The sequence below is a fragment of the Jaculus jaculus genome, chromosome 9, assembly GCF_020740685.1.
Source record: "Jaculus jaculus isolate mJacJac1 chromosome 9, mJacJac1.mat.Y.cur, whole genome shotgun sequence".
Lineage (NCBI taxonomy): Eukaryota > Metazoa > Chordata > Mammalia > Rodentia > Dipodidae > Jaculus > Jaculus jaculus.
The window spans coordinates 85,135,230-85,156,365 of NC_059110.1; the positions used below are offsets into that span (position 1 = coordinate 85,135,230).

General features: G+C 41.4%; 1 protein-coding gene across 1 annotated transcript in view; it reads right to left on the reverse strand.

Annotated features, from left to right (window-relative positions):
- Efcab5 (EF-hand calcium binding domain 5) overlaps nucleotides 1-21,136 on the reverse strand; it is a 147,528-nt gene that overhangs the window by 58,654 nt on the left and 67,738 nt on the right. The window contains exon 7 of the mRNA XM_045159537.1: nucleotides 8,116-8,271. Coding sequence (XP_045015472.1) covers nucleotides 8,116-8,271 — 156 coding nt within the window. The remainder of the gene's footprint in view (nucleotides 1-8,115; nucleotides 8,272-21,136) is intronic.

The window sequence follows — 21,136 nt, forward strand, 5'->3', positions numbered from 1 at the left end:
GCTGAGCATTTAGGTTATTTCCAGTTTTTCGTTACTACTTGTTTATGCACATAATGTGGAATGCGTGTTGTCTACCTGAGTATGTGCTCTCGCAGTGCCCCATGAACTGCGCTGAGACAGTGGTTGCTCAGCTGCCATGGCCTGCGTACAGCATTGGCTACCACATTCTGTTGCTCTTTTGCAGTGTCTTGTTTTTCTAGCTGGAGTCTTTTTTTTTTACTGTTTCTGGATGTTGCTGGGCTCGGGGATGATCCTCTGGGCTCTGCTTTCCTGTGTGACTGGTGTTACTTGGAATCTGGAGATTTGAACTCTGGTGGTTTCAGGCTTCCTCGGGCCCTCATGTCTGTACAGGAAGTGCACCTAGTCACTGAGCCATTTCTCTAGCTCTATTTCCCACATTTTGATAGCAAAATAATGCTACAGTGGGTAACCTTATACATATTTCCTTGTGTACACTTGTATACAGTCTCTAACTTCATTATAATGATATTTGCTTGCTAAGTGCTCCTCCACTCAGTATCATGACAGTTGACAACTGCTATGGTAACAAGAAAGAGACATAAAAGGAGTGCAAGGGACTGGAGAGATGGCTCAGCAGTTAAGGCCTGCAAAGCCCAAGGACCCAGATTCTGTACCCACATAAGCCAGATACACAAGGTGGAGCATATGTCTGGAATTTCTTTGCAGTGGCTGGAGGCCCTGGTGCACCCATTCTGTCTTTGTCTCTCTATCTGCCTCTTTGTCTCTCTCTCTTTCTTTATTTATTTTTTTTCGAGGTAGGGGCTCACTCTAACTCAGACTGACCTGGAATTCACTATGTAGTCTCAGGGTGGCCTCAAATTCATGGTGATCCTCCTACCTCTGCCTCTGGAATGCCGGGATTAAAAACATACGCCCGGCATCTTTCTCTCTTAAATAAATAAATATAAAAGAGATGGATGGCTTAGCAGTTAAAGGCACTTGCTTGAAAAGCCTAATGCCCTGGATTCAATTCCCTAGTAACCACATAAAGCCAGATGTACAAAGTGGCACATATGTCTGGAGTTTGTTGCAGTGGCAGGAGGCTCCATGCCCTCTCGCTTAGTCACTGCAAATGAATTCCAGATGCATGTGCCACTTTGTGCACCTGGCTACACATGGGTCCTGGGGAACTGAACTAGGGTCATTAGGCTTTGCAGGCAAGTCTTTTAACTGCTGAGCCATCTCTCCAGCCCTTGTTTTTATTTTAATTTTTTACATCTTAGTACATGTATAAAATGTACCTTTAGTATGTTCTTTCCCATAACCCATCACCTTCGTATTCTCCCTGCCCAAACCATTAGTTCTTTTGGTTCCCCTAGACAGTCATATTTGCTTTTTCATGTCATCTGTTCATTTATCTTCCCATATAAAATCTTAGAAACCACAAATGAGAGAAAATATGTTTGCCATTCTGAGACTGACTGACTTGATTTTCTTGTGTTATTTACACACATGTAATTTGTGATTTGTAAAAAAAAAAAATTACATTTTTTTTTTTTAGTCATAGAAAAAAACCAAAGTTCTGATGTTTTTCTTTGTTTGTTTTGCATGTGTGGTGTGGTTTATGGTGTGACATATGTGTGGTATATTCAGATGTGTGTACTCTGTGAGCGCACACAGAGCCAGAGGAAAACATCGGGCATCTTCCTCCATATTCTTCCACTTGTTTCCTTGAGGAAGAGTCTCTCACTGAACCTATACATGCGATTCTTTGGTCAGACTGACTGACAAGTGAGCTCCATTTATTCTTTCTGGTCTCCACTCCCCATAGAAGTGGGGTTACAGACATGTGTGGCCACACCCATCTTTTTAGGTGGGTACCAGGGATTGAACTCAGGCTGTTTTAGGCTCTCTCAGTCTCTTGTGTTTGTGTGGCAAATGCTCTAATCCACTGAGCCACATATCCAACCCTGTTTTGTTTTTCAGGGCAAAGTCTTGCTTTGTAGCCCAAGCTGTCTTGAACTCATGATTCTTCTTCCTTTGTCTCTTGAACACTTGGGTTAGAGCTGTTTACTATCACATCCAACAGCATAATTTATTTAAAAAGTCATGGTAATTAGTCCCAACTTGTTTCTCATTTGTGTATTTGACCTTTTGTTATATTTGGAATGTGCCCTTTGAGTAATCTAAGTTATACTTAAAAAATAAACATACTTTAAAAATATACTTAAAAAATACAACATATAATCAGAAAAGCATACAAAGCATGAGTGTGTGGTTTTAGGAATGAAAGAATGCAGAGACATGAGCTGCTTCTCTAAGAACAGGAAACCTTAGTAGAGGGCAGAGCTTTGCACCAAACCAGAGAATCCATACTGTGATCTTCCTACTGCAATTTCCACAGATTCCAATTTGCTGTACATGTCCCAAAGCAAAGCAGATGGTTTGCACTGCAGCCTAGAAAAGCCTAAAAGCCTTCTCTTGCTCTGTAATTCATTGTGGCAGCTGATGGCCCAGTTAATGCATCAGAGTAACACACAAATCTGCTCAGTTCAATTCATAATAGCACATGCCAATGTGGTAAAAAGCTTAGTGGGTAAAATACCCAATAAACATTGTGCCTCTTGCTTAATAGGCATAGCTACTTACCATATTCATGGAGCCACTGCACTGCTAATTTTTTTTTTTTTAATCTAGATAATCTGGACTAAGCAAGACTGTGAGCATCCTGCCCTCCCTTCCTCCTTAAAAAGCTGTCTGCAAAGGAGTGATTCAATCCAGCTTCAGATTCTCCTCGCTCAGCCTTCCAGTGCCATGGGCACATTGGGATCACTGTGGTATGCATCACTTTGCATCCAGCTTTATGTGAGTGCTGGGGAATTGTACCCATGCCAGCAGGCTTTGCAGACAGTGCCTTTATCGGCTAAGCCCTATCCCCAGTCCCTTTAAATTAGCACACGAAGTATCAAGTTTACTTATGACATCTCAAACATGCTTTTTTTTTGATGGTCCTCCTCCATGCACTTCCCGCCCTCTGCCTACACCTGCTTATACTCTTCTACTTCCAGCAGGCTCCTTCCACGTTTATGACAAATGTGTTCGGCTGGGCCGGAGAGATGGCTTAGCGATTAAGGCACTTGTTTGTGAAACCCAAGGACCCAGGTTCGATTGCCCAGTACCCATGTTAGCCAGTTGCACAAGGGGGCACATGCATTTGGAGTTCATTTGCAGTGGCTCAAGGCCCGAACATGCCCATTATCTCTCTCTGCCACTTCTTTCTTCCTTCCTTCCTTCCTTCCTTCCTTCCTTCCTTCCTTCCTTCCTTCCTTCCTTCCTTCCTTCCTTCCTTTCTGTCTTTCTCTTTCTCTCTCTCTCTCTTTCTTTCTTTTTTTTTTTGAGGCAGAGTCTCACTCTAGCTCAGCCTGACCTAGAATTCACTATGTAGTCTCAGGGTGGCCTTGAACTCACTGTAATCCTACCTCTGCCTCCTAAGTGCTGGGATTAAACCCATGAGCCACTATGCCCAGCTCTATCTGCTTCTTTCTCTCTCTCTAATAAATAAAATATGTTCTGCTGCACTCCCTCCTTCCTCAAAACATCCTTTCCCACAATTTGTGCTTCTCTTTCTAGCTTCAAGATCCATACTCACAGTCACATATGTAAGTGTAAATAAACATTTAAATCTACTATCTGCATGTGAGTGAGAACAGACAGCATTTATCTTTCTCAATCTGGGTCAGCTCACATAATAAAGTAATTTTCAGATCCATTCATTTCCTTAAAATTGTCAGAGTTTCATTTTTCCCTATAGTTGAATAAAATTCCATTGTGTGTATGTGGCACATTTTCATTATCTGTTCATTTGTTGATGACCATTTAAGCTGATTCAATTTCCTTGATATTGTGAGTAGTGCATCTATAAACATGACTGTCCATGGATATTTGTGGCAGGATATGACGCCCTTTTGGTATGTGTCCTGAAATGGTATATCTGGGTCATACTGTAGTTCTAATTTTAATTTTTTGAGAAACTCCAATTTTAGGTCTAATATCAACGTTGTTCAGGTGGGTCCTGAGAAAAATAGGAGTAGAATTGCTGGTTAATGAATCATATGGTAAATTTATGTTTAACTTTTTAAGAAACTACCTCGGGCTTATGTCCTACCTTCTTACATGTATATGTAAGTTCAGTGGCAGAGTGCATACTTAGCATGCAGGAAATCCTGAGTTCAATCCCAAGCACAAGACAAAAAGAGAGAGAGAAAGAAAGAAAGAAAGAAAGAAAGAAAGAAAGAAAGAAAGAAAGAAAGAAAGCGAGAGAAAGGAAGGAAGGAAGGAAGTGAGGGAGAGAGGAAAAGTCAAGAGCTGGACGGATGGATCAGCTGTTAAGGCATTATTCTGCAAAGCCAAAGGACCTAGGTTCAGTTTCCCAGGACCCATATAAGCCAGATGCACAAGGTAATGCATGCATCTGGAGTTCATTTGCAGTGTCCTAAAGGCCCTGGCGCATCTATTCTCTTTCTCTCTCTGCCTCTAATAAATGAATAAAAATAAATAAAATTTTAAAAACTATTTAAGCCAGGTGTGGTGGTGCATGCCTTAAAAAAAAAAAAAGAAAGAAAGAATGAAAGAAAGAATGAAAGAAAGAAAAAGAAAAAGTCAAGCCTTTAATCCCAGCACTTGGGAGGCAAATGTAGGAGGATTGCTATGAGTTCAAGGCTAGCCTTGAGACTACATAGTGAATTCCAGGCCAGCCTAGGCTATAGCAAGACCCTACCTAAAAAAAATAAAATAAAATAAAAGCCAGGCGTGGTGGAGCATGCCTTTAATCCCAGCACTCAGGAGGCAGAGGTAGGAGGATTGCTGAGAGTTCAAGATCACCCTGAGGCTACATAGTGAATTCCAGGTCAGCCTGGGCCAGAGTGAGACCCTACCTCAAAAAAACAAAAAAACAAAAAAAAGAAAGAAAGAAAGAAAAAAAGGAGAGAAAACAGAAAGAAAAGAGGAGCCATTAGACTAGACTGTTTTCAAAGTGACTGTAGCTTTGCTATCAGCAATCTAAGAAAATCCCAGTTGTTTTACATCCTTACACACACTTGAACACTTCATATTGTTGCTTGTTACAATATCAATCATTCTAGTAGTTTTAATCTTTTATAGCTATTTTGACTTTCATTGCTCTGAAAAATAATGACATTGGAAGCTGGGCATGGTGGTACATGCCTTTAATTCCAGCACTTGGGAGGCAGAGATAAGAGGATCTTGGTGAGCTGAAGCCCACCCTGAGACATACTGAATTCCAGGTCAGCCTGGGCTACAGGGAGACCCTATCTCAAACAAACAAAACAAATTATATTGAACAATTTCCATGTTTGCTTGATTTTTTTTTCCTTTTTTTTTCTTCAAAATAGTCTCATCCTATGTACTACCATGCCTGGCTCATAATATATTTTTTTCTTTTTTTAATATTCTTTATTTTTATTGATTTATTTGACACCGAGAGAGAGAGAGAGAGAGAATGGGTGTGTCAGGGCCTCCAGCCACTGCAAATGATTTCCAGATACTGACCTGGAATTCACTCTGTAGTCTCAGGGTGGCCTCAAATTTACAGTGATCCTCCTACCTCTGCCTCTCAAGTGCTGGAATTAAAGGCATGCACCACTATAGCCAGCTTTTTTTTTTTTTTTTTTTCCTTAACATTTCCCTCAGCCTACCTGGAACTTCCAAGTATTTGTGATGGTACCCTAGCTTCCCAGTGGAAAAATGAGAAGTCAGGTGCTAACCTGCCTTAGAGACCTAGACAACCTTTAAGTTCCAGTTATATAGTCTCCAACCTCCTCTTCCCACCAGCTGGTCCATTTCCCAGTAAGAGAAAAAAGATAAAAAGTGTTTTGAGACTGGGCATGGTGGTGCACATCTTTAATTCTATCATTTGGGAGGCAGAGGCAGGAGGATTGCCGTGAGTTTAAGGCCACCCTGGGACTACAGAGGGAGTTCTAAGTCAGCCTGCGCTAGAGTGAGAGGCTACCTTGAAAAACCAAAAGAAAAGAGTGTTTTGGTGCCGCATTCTTTTTCCTTGTCTCACTGTGATTCTCCAATCTTTCTCAAGAGCCCAGCATTTTCATCTTAATGTCCAGGCTTATTATGGCTACCACCTAAAAATATCTATTCAGAAACTCATTTAACTTGTTTATGCTGGAATTGACCCACTTTCTAAGATCAGAACATGGCTACTACTTGAATGATGGGAAGAAAAGCAAGGAGCATAAGCAAACCTCTACTCATTCCTCCAAATATTGTCGAACTGTTTGTGCTGGTACACGAATTGCTGTTAAATTGGCCAAAAGAGAATAGTAGCCTTCCAGACATTTTATCAAGGGATAAAAATCTTGACTTGTGCAAGGCAAATCCCAGCACTCAGGAGGCAGAGGTAGGAGGACCCCTGTGAGTTCAAGGCCTACATAATGAAACTACACAGTGAAAATTCCAGGTCAGACTGGACTTGAAAACAAAAACAAACAAACAAAAATCTTGACATCACCCAATATTTATGGCAAAATCTATCAAAAGAAGCAATGTTTAAGAATGGGAGCCTGTGAGACAGATGTTATAGAATATAGTCCTGATTTAAACTAAAATAGTAGGGATCTTAGAACTTTGAGAGCAATATGTTGGGTTCTTTTTGAGAATTATTTTTTAAATTATTTATTTTATTTTACTTATTTATTTGAGAGAGAAAGAGGGAGAGAGAGAGAGAGAGAGAGGCAGAGAGAGAGAGAGAGAGGAAGAATAGGTGTGCCAGGGCCTCCAGCTGCCGCAAACAAATCTCAGACACATGTGCGACCTTGTGCATCTGGCTTATGTGGGTTCTGGGGAATCAAACCTGGGTCCTTAGGCTTTGCAGGCAAGTGCCTTAACTGCTAAGCCATCTCTCCAGCCCCTGAGAGTTACTTTTTCTCAGCTGGCTGTGGTGGCACACACCTGTAATCACAGCATAAAGCATGCTGAGGTGAGAGGACTGCAAATGCAAGGCAAGCTGGCCATAGATCAAGCTCCAGGCCAACTTGGGCCATAATAGCTCATCCTGTTTCAAAAGTAAAAAAGGCTTTTCTTCCCCTTAATTTTGGTCAGTATGTTGTCATCTGCTTACATGTTCTTAAGATCTGGCATAATAAAAATGTTTTTTAAATTATTATTTATTTATTTACACCATGCATATGGGCATATCAGGGCCTTTTGCAAGTAAACACCAAACACATGCCACTTTTTTATTTTAAAGAGAGCGCACGCACGAGAAAGAGAAAGAGAGAGAGAGGTTGAGAATTGGTGAGCCAGGGCCTTAGCCACTGTAAACGAACTCCAGAGGCTTGAACCACCTAGTGGGCATGTGCAACCTTACACTTGCCTCACCTTTGTGTGTTGGGCTTATGTGGGATCTGGAGAATAGAACACAGTTCTTTAGCCTTTGCAGGCAAAAGCCTTAACTGCTAAGCCATCTCTCCAGCCCCATGTCACATTTTGTGTCCAGATTATGTGGGTGGCTTGGGAATAGAAGCCAGGCTGGCAGGCTTTGCAAGAAAAATACCTTTAACCACTGAGCTGTTCCTCCAGCCCCAGTGGAAGGATTTTTATTTCTAGCAGCTATTTTCTGCAGGAAGACAGTGAAAAGGAGAGAAAGCAAAAATAGTTGTAAGCCCTCACTGATGTAACCAGTGAGAAAGAAACAGATTTAGAAACAAGTAAAAGTCCTGAAATGCAAGGCCTAGGGATTTCAGCTCAGTGGTAGCGTCCTTGGGTTTGGTCCCCTGCATCAGAGGGGAAGGATCCTGAAATGTAGCATCACTCAAGCTGTGGTGTGTAGGCTAGAGACCTCAGTGCTTGTATCTAAGAAGAAAGGTACAAACACTGAGAATAACAACTAGAAATTTTTATAACAATTTGAGAAAATAACTAATAATGAGTTAGATTTGAATCTGATCATTTTAAAACATGGGTTGTAATTGTTATGTCCTTTTCTCTCCTTAGTCATCAATTTTCATTATCAATCTACAATTTATTAGAAATTTAAAACAACTTTCACCAATAACAAACACCCCAAACTGGTCCTTCACAACAAATAGTGTGAAAAGCAGTGATTTCAGGGTCTTGGCCTACCTTTCCATTATCACACTTTAGGAAGAGGTCAGCAAACATCTGTCTCCGCATGTCACTTTTTATGACATCCCGGAACTCCTCTGCACAATGGCAAAGATACTTCAGGAGCTCTTCAAAACCATCACTCTTCAAGTCTTCAATGTGTGAAGAGATGTACTGCAGAGAGATGGTAACATAAGCGATGCATTAAAACTATGCTTCTTGTTTAGATTTTTCCCAAAGATTTCATTCATGTATAGAATGGTATGGGCTGTGAAATATCATCAATCATTTGCTTATCACTCAAGAGTATTCTCATGTGAATAGAACTCTGCAGGCTGTACTACAGAGAGAGATGGCCAGTGCAGTCCCTAGTACCAGACACTAGAGAGATTAGATACTTTCAGAGCAGTTTCCTTCAGGGCCACATCAGCATTGTATAGGGCAGACTTTTCTCACTGCATAAAATAGCAGTGTTAAGTTACTGCCTATAAATGAAAACTTCTAAAATTTAAACCAAGCTTTTCTTTTGGGATATGGCATATAAAAGCCTAAGTATTCCAAGACTGACTGCACTTAACCATAGTCCATAAGAATGGGGATCCTCATACCCTCCCAGGCCCAGGGCCTAATGTCGAAGAGGTAGAGGAAAATATGTAAAAGCCAAACGATGGGGAGAAGTGTTTTGGAATGCTGTCTTCCAGGCACAAAGTGCTACTGCATTCATGACCTCTCAGTGGCTGATGCTACACAAGACTTACATAATAGCAGGGGGAAAAAAAAACAACCATGATGACATCAAAATAGAAGCAGGACTCTTTGGAAAGAAGGGGTGTGCTGGAAAAGGAGGTGGGGGTGGGAGACAAAGGAGAATGGGTAAAAGAGATTATGGTCACAGTACATTATGTATATATATGGAGGTTGTCAATAAGACTTTTTTAGAAAAAGAATGGGGATTCTGAGTTGTTTGTTGTTGTTGTTTGTTTGTTTTTCGAGGTAGGGTCTTGCTGTAGCCCAGGTTGATCTGGAATTTACTAAGTAATCTCAGTTGGGCCTCGAATTCACAGCAATCCTCCTACCTCTGCCTCCCAAATGCTGGGATTAAAGGCATGTACCATCATGCCCAGTAGAGAGAAATGGGTGTGCCAGGGCCTCCAGCCACTGAAAATGAACTCCAGATGCATGTGCCACTTTGTGCATTTGGCTTTACATGAGTACTGGGGAATCAGGCAAATGTCTTAACTGCTGAACCATCTCTCCAGCCGCCTGAGAGGTTTTTGTTTGTTTTTGCCTTTTCATATTGTTATGTCTTTTGTCTATGATTTTTTTTCTTTATCGTTTTCTTTTTGTTACTTTTATTTATTTATTTGAGAGCGACAGACAGAGAGAGAAAAAGGCAGATGGAGAGAGAATGGGCACGCCAGGGCCTTCAGCCACTACAGATGAACTCCAGACATGTGCGCCCCCTTGTGCATTTGCCTTACATGAGTCCTGGGGTATCAAGCCTTGAACTGGGTCCTTAGGCTTCATAGGCAAGCGCTTAACCTCTAAACCATTTCTACAGCCCTGTCTATGATTTTTTTAAGTGTAGTGACTGAAAGCACATGTGCTTTCAGGCCACCCTCTTGATCTTTGTTGGATAGTAATCTCCCAGAGGTGGGATTGCTAGCCTAGCAATTTAATATATTTGTATGCTTTACAGGTTTGACACGGGGCTTGTGTCCTTTTTCACTCCTACCACAAATGTGTGAGTGGCATTTTCCTTTGGTCTTATCATCAGCATGTACTGCTATCTGGACTTTTGCCAAGTTAGTAGGTCAGGAACATTACAGTAATGACCTACTCTTTATGAGAGACAGAACATCCACAGGATAGAGAGAAGTAGCCAGGCACTGAGGAGAAGCCTATTGAAGTGATAGCACAGGTGGTCAATGCTTTTCTTCTTAGTTCCAAGCACAATGACTGCCAAATTTATGCTGCCCAATCCATTTCATAGCCATAAATAATTGAGCCAGGAAAAAGGACCCAAGCAAGGCCATTCAGATGCCCTCCACTCGGACCTGGGGAGTAGAATTCAGGAATGGCCAGAAGGGCTAGACTTGTGAAATGTGTAACAGAGGAGGCAAAACTTTATCTATGCCCTGTTAGGGTCTTTAGCTGGGCCCGAGAATTGAACTGATAGAAAATAGACTAATGGGAGAAAAACATAAAGTAAGTTTTATATGAAATGGAACCTTCATGAGAAGCAGCAGAATTGGATTGGGCATGTAACTCAGGTATAGTGTTTTCCAAAGAAGTGGCAAAATCTACAGGCTTTCATATTAGGTTGCATAAAAGAGAGGCAATTGGTAGAAAGTAACTAAATTATGTAGAAAGCAAAACAAAAGAAAACCTACTATAAGAACCATGTTAACAAGTCTCAGTTAAGACTCCTTATTGAGGATTGCTTCCTTTTCCAGGTGTAGGGAGGATATCTTTCACATGGGAGTCATTATCAACCATTTTCAGGAAGGAAGGGGGAAATTAGAATGTCCTTTTTGTACCTGTGGTTTTTCAAGTGCCTTCAGCTCAGAATATTCTTTAGGCCACAGAATAATACATTACATTTTGGGGTAATATATTCTGCTATGCCGTAAATGCAAGCTTAATAGTTTTGGGGCAGTCAGATTCTTCCATATGGACTGAGGACATGTACATATACACAGAGAGGAGAGAGAGAGGGAGTGAGTGAGTGGGGGAGAGAGAGAGAGAGAGAGAGAGAGAGGGAGAGAGAGAAGAGACAATGAGAACTGTGGGACCTATTTCAGATTCAAACCATAACAGAGTGCCAAACCATTCTGGTTTGCAATTGCTCAATGCACATGAAAAACAAAATGAGTAAAACAAAGCAAACAGAAAAATATAAGACACAGGCTAGGGAGATGGCCCATCATTTAAAGGCATTTGCTTGCAAAGCATACCAGCCCAGGTTCAATTCCCCAGGACCCACATAAAGACAGATAGACAAAGTGGCACATGTATATGGAGTTTATTTGCAGCAGCAAGAGGCCCTGGTGCACCCACACTCACTCACTCTCGTCCCCAAAAAAATAGTGATTTTTTTTTTATTTAAACAGAAGACACACATAAGCTAGAGAGAGATCCGAAACCCATTCAGGTAAACAGCACTGTGGGAAAATGCACAGCCTGGACTTAGTAGGATATATTAAAGGAAAGCTATGATCTCTGGGTACGGTTTGTGAAGCCTTTCTCTTTAAACTTGGAACCATGTTAGTTTGACAGCCTCAGGCTGTATGACTAAGAAATCCATGAGAGGGCTGGAAGGATGGCTCAGTGGTTAGGGCATTTGCCTGAAAAGCCAAAGGACCCAGGCTTGATTCCCCAGGACCCATGTTAGCTAGATGCACAAGGGGGCACATGCATCTGGAGTTTGTTTGCAGTGTCTGGAGGCCCCGGGCCACCCATTCTCTCTCTCTCTCTTTCTCTGTCAAATAAATAAGTAAAAATAAAAATATTCTTAAAATCCATAAGAAAGTGATCATTCCAGAGTAGATTACCACTGAGAAAGAACAGAATGAGACCTGAAGAAGGGAATGCAGGCAGAGGCATGGTCCTTGCCTTCTGGCCAAGGGATACACAGTTCCTTGGTGCAGCAGAAACAAAAGTTAGTGTCAGAACCGCACTGTATAGTATTTGTAGTTTTGCATATAGCTATTCTTATGCTCATTTTTTGTTCTGTTTTTTTGAGGTAGGGTCTCACTGTAGCCCAGGTTGACCTGGAATTCACTATGTAGTCTTAGACTGGCCTTGAACTCAGTGATCCTTCTACTTCTCCCTCCCCAGTGCTGGAATTAAAGGTGTGTGCCACCACAGCCAGCTTTATGCTCATTTCTTAATTTTTTAAAAATTTTATTTATTTATTTTAGACAGAGAGAGAGAGAGAAAGACACAGATAGAATAAGAGAGAACAGGTGTGCCAGGGCCTCCTGCCACTGCAAATGAACTCCAGACACATGTGCCACCTTGTATATCTGGTTTACATGGGTGCTGGGGAATCAAACCTGGGTCTTTAGGCTTTGTAAGCAAGCACTTAGCCACTAAGCTATCTCTCCAGCCCCTTTATGCTCACAATAAATAAATAATATTTTTATTTATATATAAATATATTTATAAAATCTATATGTAAATATAGACTTATATAAATAATTTTTTATTTTTTTATTTACAAGGAGGAAGAGGAAGAGAGAGAGAGAGAAAATGGGTGTGCCAGGGTGTCTTGCTGATGCAAACAAACTCCAGATGCATGCACCACTTTGTGCCTCTGGCTTTATGTGGATCCTGGGGAATTGAAGCTAGGCATCAAGCTTTGCAAGCAAGCACCTTAATGGCTGAAACATCTCTCCAGCCCTTATGCTAATTTTTTCTTTTCCTTTATATATATATATATATATATATGTATATATATATATTTTTTATATATGTGCATATATAAATAAAAAATACATATATATTTGGCTTTTTGAGGTAGGGTCTCACTCTAGTGCAGGCTGACCTGGAACTCACTATGTAGTCTCCGGGTGGCCTTGAACTCATCACAATCCTCCTACCTCTGCCTCCCAAGTTCTGGGATTAAAGGCATGCACTATCACACCAGCTCAGGTTTATTCTTTATTTGATTAGATTTTGATCCTCTTCCTCCCTGATCCCATCCAGCATGTGTGTACACTCACATGGCTGCACCCACAGAGACAGATGTTCTGCACATACCTACAGTACAGTCCTCTACAGCAGAATATTATTACAATATATTATCGCATCTTTATTTAATAGAATAAACCAGATAAAAAGTGAGAAGTAGATCATAGTCGTGAAAGAGACCATTCAGCACTTATCCAGCAGAAAACAGATGCCTAAGGAAATGACAGAGGCTGGAAAGATGGCTTGGCAGTTAAGGCGCTTGCCAGCAAAGCCAAAGGACCCAGGTTCAATTCCCCAGAACCCACGTAAGCCAGATGCACAAGGTGGTGCATGCATCTGGAGTTCGTCTACAGTAGCTAGAGGTCTTGGAGGGCCCATTCTCTCTCTGCCTCTTTTTCTCCCCTCTCTTTCTCACATATATATATATATATATGTGTGTGTGTGTGTGTGTGTGTGTGTGTGTGTGTGTGTGTATGTATGTGTATATATATATATATATGTATGTATGTATATATATATATATATTTATTTTATTTTATTTTATTTTTTTTACGAGAATGAAGCTGGGCATGGTGGCTCACATCTTTAATCTTAATGCTTGGGAGACAGAGGTAAGAGAATTGTCATGAGTTCGAGGCCACCCTGAGACTACATAGTCAATTCCAGGTCAGCCTGGACTAGAGTGAAACCCAACCTCAAAAGAAAAAAAAAAAAGACTCGAGAGATGGCTTAGCATAGCAGTTAAGGTGCTTGCCTATAAAGTCTAAGGACCCATGTTTGATTCCCCAGTACTTACATAAGCCAGATGCACAAAGTGGCGCATGCATCTGGAGTTCATTTGCAATGGCTAGTGGCCCTCATGCACCCATTCTCTCCTCTCTTTCTATCTCTCTGCCTCTCTCAATAAACAAATAAAATATCTTAAAAAATCAAAGGACAGGAATATAGTGGCTTCTGTGAGCATTCATTCTTTCCCTTTCTGTGTTTTTCCATATTACTACTCAATGACTCCATTTTCCACAACATTGTAGAGCCCGATGGCTATTACAGGGTTTATTATAGATGATCATAGGGCAAGTGTATGGCATAGTATCTCCACTGGGTGGCGCTTGTGGGTAATATATTGTTTAAGCCTGGTCTTTAAATTGCATTTTTCTTCCAGCTTCATTAAATGAGTGCTAGTAAAATGGCTTTAAAATAAAGCTCTTCAAAAGCAAGTATTCTAGGCTTGGAGAAATGGCTCAGGGGTTAAGGCACTTGCCTGCAAAGCCTAATGACCCAGGTTCGATTCCCCAGTAAAGTCAGATGCACAAAGTGTATATGCCTCTGGAGTTAGTTTGCAGAGGCTAGATGCCCTGGTGCCCCCATTCTCATTCTCTGTCTCTCTTCTCTCTATCTCGTTGCAAATAAATAAATATATATTTTTTAAGAAGAAAGTGTTCCAAGCCAGGCATAGTGGCATGTGCCTATAAGCTCACTTCTGTGGAAGGATTAGGTGAGAGGATAGAATTTGAGGCTGGCCTGGGCTAATTTAGCGAGACTCTTATCTCAAAAACAAAACCAAAAAAGCAAGTGTTCCAAACAGTACTTAACATACCACATAAATGGTCAAATGATTCGTTGATCAGATAATTAAACATTTCCATGCGTATGTGCCTGTGGTATATGTGGTTTTGTATGCATGGATGTGCAAGTGGAGGTGCTTGTACACACATGCACGTGCAAATGGAGGCCAAAGGTTGATGTTGGGCGTCTCCCTCAGTGGTTCCCTCACTTTCTTTTTTGGGGCAGGGTCTCTCACCAAAGCTGGAGCTCACTGATTTGTGTAGATTAGCTAGTCAGCTATTTGTATGCTTTTAAATGCATGTGAGATATGTGTAGTAGGTGGGACAACGGCCTTCAAAACTTATAAGGAACTAGTCAATGTAAATGCTACCTTACTGGAAAAAGAGTCTTGAGGTGTGACTAAATTAAGGTTTTGACACACAGGGAGATTATCCTTGAATAATCTAGGGGAGCCCTAAATGCAATCACGAGTATTCGTGTGAGAGGGAGATTTCTAAGAGAGACAGAGAGGAGACTGGTGATGCTACTGCAAGAGCAAAACACCAGGGCCGGTAGAAGCTGAGGAGGCAGCAGATTCTTCTACAGACCCTGCCGAGGGGCTGCAGCTTCGCCGATGCCTGCCTTGCCCAGTAATACTGATCTTTTAAAAACATTTTATTTGTTTATTTACTAGCACAGAGAGACAGAGAAAGACAGATGGACAAAATGGCATGCCAGGGTCTCTAGCCTCTACAAATGAACTCCAGATGCATGAGCCATTTTGTGTATATGGCTGTATGTGGGTACTGGAGAATCAAACCTGGGTCCTTAGACTTTGCAGACAAGCACGTTAGCCACTAAGCCATCTCTCCAGCCCTAGCCTTTAAGCTTTCTGTCTCTGTCCCTCATCTCACACCAGGTGTGCTGGGATTATAGACACTTGCTATTGTGTCTGGCTTTACGTCAGTTCTGGGGATCTGAACTTGGGTCCTCATAATTGCATGCAAGCACTTTATCCACTGAGCAGTTTTCCCAGTCTAGTTATTTTTTTTTTAAATTTTGAAACCTGCTCAGTGTTTTTTACTTGCTTATTTTATTTAAGAATTCTCACACTTAAAAAATATTTATTTAAGCCAGGCATAGTGGCTCATGTCTTTAATCCTAGCACTACAGAGGCAGAGATAAGAGGATTGCTGTGAGTTCAAGGCCAGCCTGGGACTACAGAGTGAATTCCAGGTCAGCTTAAGCTAGAGTGAGACCCTACCTCAAAAAAAGAAATATTTACCTAGAGGATTGGAGAGATGTCTCAGTGGTTAAGGCACTTGTCTGTAAAGCCTAAGCACTTGAGTTCCACTGCCCAGGACACATGTAAAGCCGGATGCACAAAGTGAGCACACGTCTAGGGTTTTTTTGCAGTGGCTGGAGGCCCTGGCATGCCCATTCTTTCTCTTTCTTTCTCTCTCCCTCCCAAATAAACAAGTAAATGAAATATTTTTAAACGTAACAAAAATTCAACAATTTTTAAAAAATCTGTATTTAGCAGTTGAAAGATAGAAAGAGAAAAAGAGGGAGAGGGAGAGAATGAGAATGGGAGTACCATGGCCTCCTGCTGCTGCAAGGGAACTCTAGACACCATGTGTCACTTTGTGAGTCTGGCTTTACATGGGTACTAGGGAATCAAACCCAGGCAGTTAGACTTTGCAAGCAAATGCCTTTAACCATTAAGCCATCTCTCCAGCCCCAAATTCTCTCACTTTTTTGTCACTTCATATTAGATAACTTGCTTATAAAACATATACAGCTCCTCCTACTCATTATTAAAAACCACTAATAACTAAACAGACTGTTGGTTTTGGACATTTTGGGAGCTGGTGAGAGTTTAAGGCAAAGTACATGTTAAGTATAAGATGCATCTTGATTTTAGGAATGCAAAAGGATGACTATTCATTTTAGAATTGGGGAAAATAGTGGCTCTTGGATATTTTTTGGAAGTCTCTTTTTTATTTTGAGGCATAGTCTTGATATGTAGCACAGGCTGGCCACTAACTTATGATCATCCTGCTTCAACCTCTGATATGCTTAGATTACAGGTATGCATCACCATGCCCAGCTGAGAAGTTATATTTTACCATGGTATCACTAGAGAAGACCTCTGTCGATAAGTTAAAAAGAGCTGTAAGACATCATTTTCACATTATTATGATAATAGCTCTCAAGTAAAAAAAATGTTCTAATGATGTTCCTTTGTCAATTTTTGGGTAAAATAGAGTCTCTAGAATAAATTTATTCTCAACTGGTCAGGGGTAAGAAGTCACACTAGGATTTATCTTTTCATTCCTGTCTGATGGAATAAATTGCATTTCCAAAGATAAATGAAAAAACAATGAAAGATTAATAGCTTTGCTGACAGAAGGCAATGTTTCTACTGCTGCTATTTTATCCATGGCTTGCCTATCTGTTCATTCCTTTCTCTAACAGTTCTGGGAAGGACTGAAAAATTTTAGCTTGAATTATGATACAGGGGGCTGGGAAGATAGCTCAGCTATTAAAGGTGCTTGCTTGGAAAGCCAGCCAGCCAGGGTTCAAGTTCCAAGCCACCCACATTAGCCAGACGCAAAAAGTGGCACAAGCATCTGCTATTCATTTGCAGAGGCGAGACGTACACCCACACATAAAAATAAAGAAATTGTGATATGATATGATATTTGCAGCTGAGCTTGTTGAAGTAAACAGGAGTGACTTTTTTCTGTCCTTTTGACTTTGATTTATCTTATATCAAAATAATAGGTGAAGCATTAAAATATACACATTGCTGGGGACATGGCTCAGTGGGTAAGATCACTTGCTGCTTAAGTATGAGGGTCTCTCTGGCCAGAGTCTACAAGTTCAATTCCCCAGAATCCACACACAGCCATGGTTCAAATAGGGCAGAGACCAGAGAATCACCAGGGTTACCTGATGGACAGTGGCTTCTGGTTGAGGGAGAGATCCTGGCCCAAGGAAATACATGGATTCATGGTAAAAGAAGGAACACCCCAAGACGGTGACATGGCTGGCACGCTGACCTGATAATTTGTCATGTTAATTTGTCATGAGTCTCATCCAGGAAAATTGCCACAGCAATGCACCTCTACCTCTGACCTGAGCTCCAGCTCAACTGTGCTGTCTCCTGATTAAGACAAGCAGCCCACTTCAAACTGATCTTCAGAACTGCATTGGACAACTCTACACCCCGTACAGCTCCACACGAGCTCAGAAAACTTAGCTCTGCTACAGAGACTTTCCCTTGAGGATGAGGCAGCTCTCTGTCTTTACCCTCAGTATAGTCTCTTTGAACTCTGGATTCTTTAACTTAACTCTTTTTTTTTGAGGTAGGGTCTCGCTCTAACCCAGGCTGGACCTGGAATTCAGTATGTAGTCTCAGGGTGGCCTTGAACTCACAGCAATCCTCCTACCTTTGCATCTCTGCCTCCTGAGTGCTGGGATTAAAGGCATGCATCACCATGCCTGGCTTTCTTTAACTCTTTAAAAACCATTCTCAAACACACACATAAAGTGCATGAAGGTTATGTCAAGAGTTAATAACAGCAATTCATATTGGAATAAAATAACCTGTTGATTGCCAATGACTTTGTCTATCAAGTAAAATCAGTAGTACTTAGTAAATTAAAGCCAACAAAATTGATGTCGTTTGTGAATTTATTATTATTTAATAAGTTCTAGGCCTGGGGAGATGGATCAGTTAGTAAAGTGCTTGCATTGCAAGCATGAGGACCTGAGTTTGGATCCCCATTACCCACGTAAAATGCTGAGGAAGAAGAGACGGGGCATCCCCAAGACTCATTGGCTAGCTTGTCTAGCCGAATCTAGTGAGCCCCAGGTCTAGTGAGAGACTGTCGCAAGAAAGAAAGAAAGAAAGAAAGAAAGAAAGAAAGAAAGAAAGAAAGAAAGAAAGAAAGAAAGGAAGGAAGGAAGGAAGGAAGGAAGGAAGGAAGGAAGGAAGGAAGGAAGGAAGAAAGGGAGAGAGAAGGAAAGAAAGAAGGAGAGAGAGAAGGAGGAAGAAAGGAAGGAAGGAAGGAAGAAAAAGGAAAAAAGTTCTGACATTGTGGGAAGGCACAAATATGTTTGTGACACAACAATGGAAAAAATATGACACATAAGAACATATTTTTAACTTACAAAAATACCTCTACTCTATTAAAAAAAAAAAAGTTAAGATACAAAAATGGGAGGGGCAAAGGATATAGCTCAGAGGTAGAGTGCTTGCCTAGCATGTAAAAGCCCTAGGTTCAATTCTCAGTATTGAAAAAACAATCCTTTCAAATTTCAGGTTTCTTATTCTTAGTAATGGTTGTTGTTGGTGGCAACAAGGTGATGTGAGAGCCTGTATATAGCTGGTGAAGAATCATCCAGTGCAGTCAACAGCACAATTAGTAGGTACCAAAGCTTCTTTAATGCTCACTCTCTGATCTAGTCGTTCAGACTCCTGGGAATCTAAAGAAATTACTGGAGTTGTTTCAGGCTACTATAACAAATTATGCTAGGCTAGGTGTTTTCTTTCTTTCTTTCTTTCTTTCTTTTCTGAAAAAAAAAGGTAGGGTTTCTCTCTAGCCCAGGCTGTCCTGCAATTCACTCTGTATTCTCAGGGTGGCCTTGAACTCACAGAGATCCAACTACCTCTGCCTCCATGCCCAGCTTAGGCTAGCTGAAGTTCTTTCCTCACAGTTCTAAAGGCCGGAAAGTTCAAAGCAAGATGAAGTTTCTTTCCTCAGGGTACAGGTGGCTGCCTCTTTGCTATTTCCTCACATGACCTTTCCATAGTGTACACATCCACAACCTCAACGCCCTCCCTCCCCCCCTCGCACCCATGACCTCATTTAATCTATCTGAATACTTTGTTTGTTTGTTTGTTCAAGGTAAGGTCTTCACTCTAGTTCAGGCTGACCTGGATTTCACTATGTAGTCTCAGGGTGGCCTTGAACTCACGGTGATCCTCCTGCCTCTGCCTCCTGAGTGCTGGGATTAAAGGCATGCTCTACCACGCCTGGTTTATCTGAGTACATTTTAAGGGTGTGGTGATGCATGCCTGTAATCCAGTACTTAGGAAGCTGAGGCTGGAGGATCACCATGAGTTTAAGGCCAGGCTGGGACTACAGAATGAGTTCCAGACCAGCTCAGGCTACAGTGAGACCTTACCTTGAAATAACAAAACTAAAAGAATACATTTGAAGACAATTACTTAGGGGTTAGGGTTTCAACATTAGAATAATGGGATGGACACGCAATTCAGTTCATAACAAACTATAAACAAAAACTTACATGCAGATCTTAATGCTGTTATTTTTATTTTTTAATCTTTTATTTTAGAGAAAGAGAGAGACACAGAGAGCAAGAGAATTGGCATGCCAAGGCCTCAGCCACTACAGTTGAATTCCAGACACTTGTGCCACCTAGTGGGCATGTGAGACCTTGTGCTTGCCTCACCTTTGTGTGTCTGGCTTATGTGGGATCCGGAGAGTCAAGCATGGGCCCCTAGGCTTTGCAGGCAAATGCCTTAACCACCCAGCCATCTCTCCATCCAATACTAATCTTTTTTACTGTGGATAGTGAGAAAATAAATGTCTAAAAATAAAGACTTGATTAATGATATAACCACATAATGTAATTTATGTTGCTATTAAAACTGTAAATGTTGGGCTGGAGAGATGCCTCAGTGGTTAAGGCACTTGCCTGCAATGCCTAACAACTGGGATTCAATACCCACATAAAGCCATATGCAGAGTGGTACATGTATCTGGAATTTTATTTGCAGAGGCTAGAGGCCCTGGTGCACCAATTCTCCCTATCTCTCCCCCAGCCTTGCAAATAAATTTTAAAAAGTATTTTAAAAACTGTAACTGTCAAGCCACATAGGCAGGGAAGCCTGTCTCTTTTAGAACCAGACTCCAGGTAACCAGACCCTACACGGCCAGTGACTACAAATTACCTGTCATCTAATATGGATCACACATTAACCAGGCCTCAAGAGAAAAAGTGACCCTATCTCATAGCTCAAGTCACATATGCTCTACTCAGTCATGAAGCATAGGGCACATAATAACTAGGCATGCTCATTTGCAGTGTTAGATTTCTCCTTCCTTAAAAAGTCTTAAAGAGGACAGGAAGCTGGGCGTGTTGGTGCACGCCTTTAATCACAGCACTCAGGCAGAGGTAGGAGGATTGCCATGAGTTCAAGGCCACCCTGAGACTACATAAATGAATTCCAGGTCAGCCTGGGCCAGAGTGAGACCCTGCCTCGAAAAACCAAAATACAAAACAAAACAAAGAGAAAACTGGAGAAATGGCTCAGCAGCTAAGGCGTTTGCCTGCAAAGCCTAATGACCCATGTTTGACTCCCTGCTACCCATGTAAAGCCAGATGTATATACATCTGGAGATCATTTGCAGCAGCTGGAGGGCCTAGGACACCCATTCTCTCTCTCTCAATCTCTCTCTTTCTCTCCCCTTGCAAAAAAAAAAAATTTTTTTTAAATTTTTTTAAGTCTTACAGAGCCAGGCGTGGTGAAGTATGCCTTTAATCCCAGCACTTGGGAGACAGAGGTAGGGGGATCGCCATGACTTTGAGGCCACCCTGAGACTACATAGTGAACTCCGGGTCAGCCTGGGCTAGAAAGACCCTACCTTGAAAAACCAAAAAAAAAAAAAAAAAAAAAAAAGTTTGAAAGGTGCACCTTTGCTCTCTGAGTGGGCTCCTTTGGTCCCCGCTGTGCTGTTTACGAGTATTAATAACCCTTTTGGCC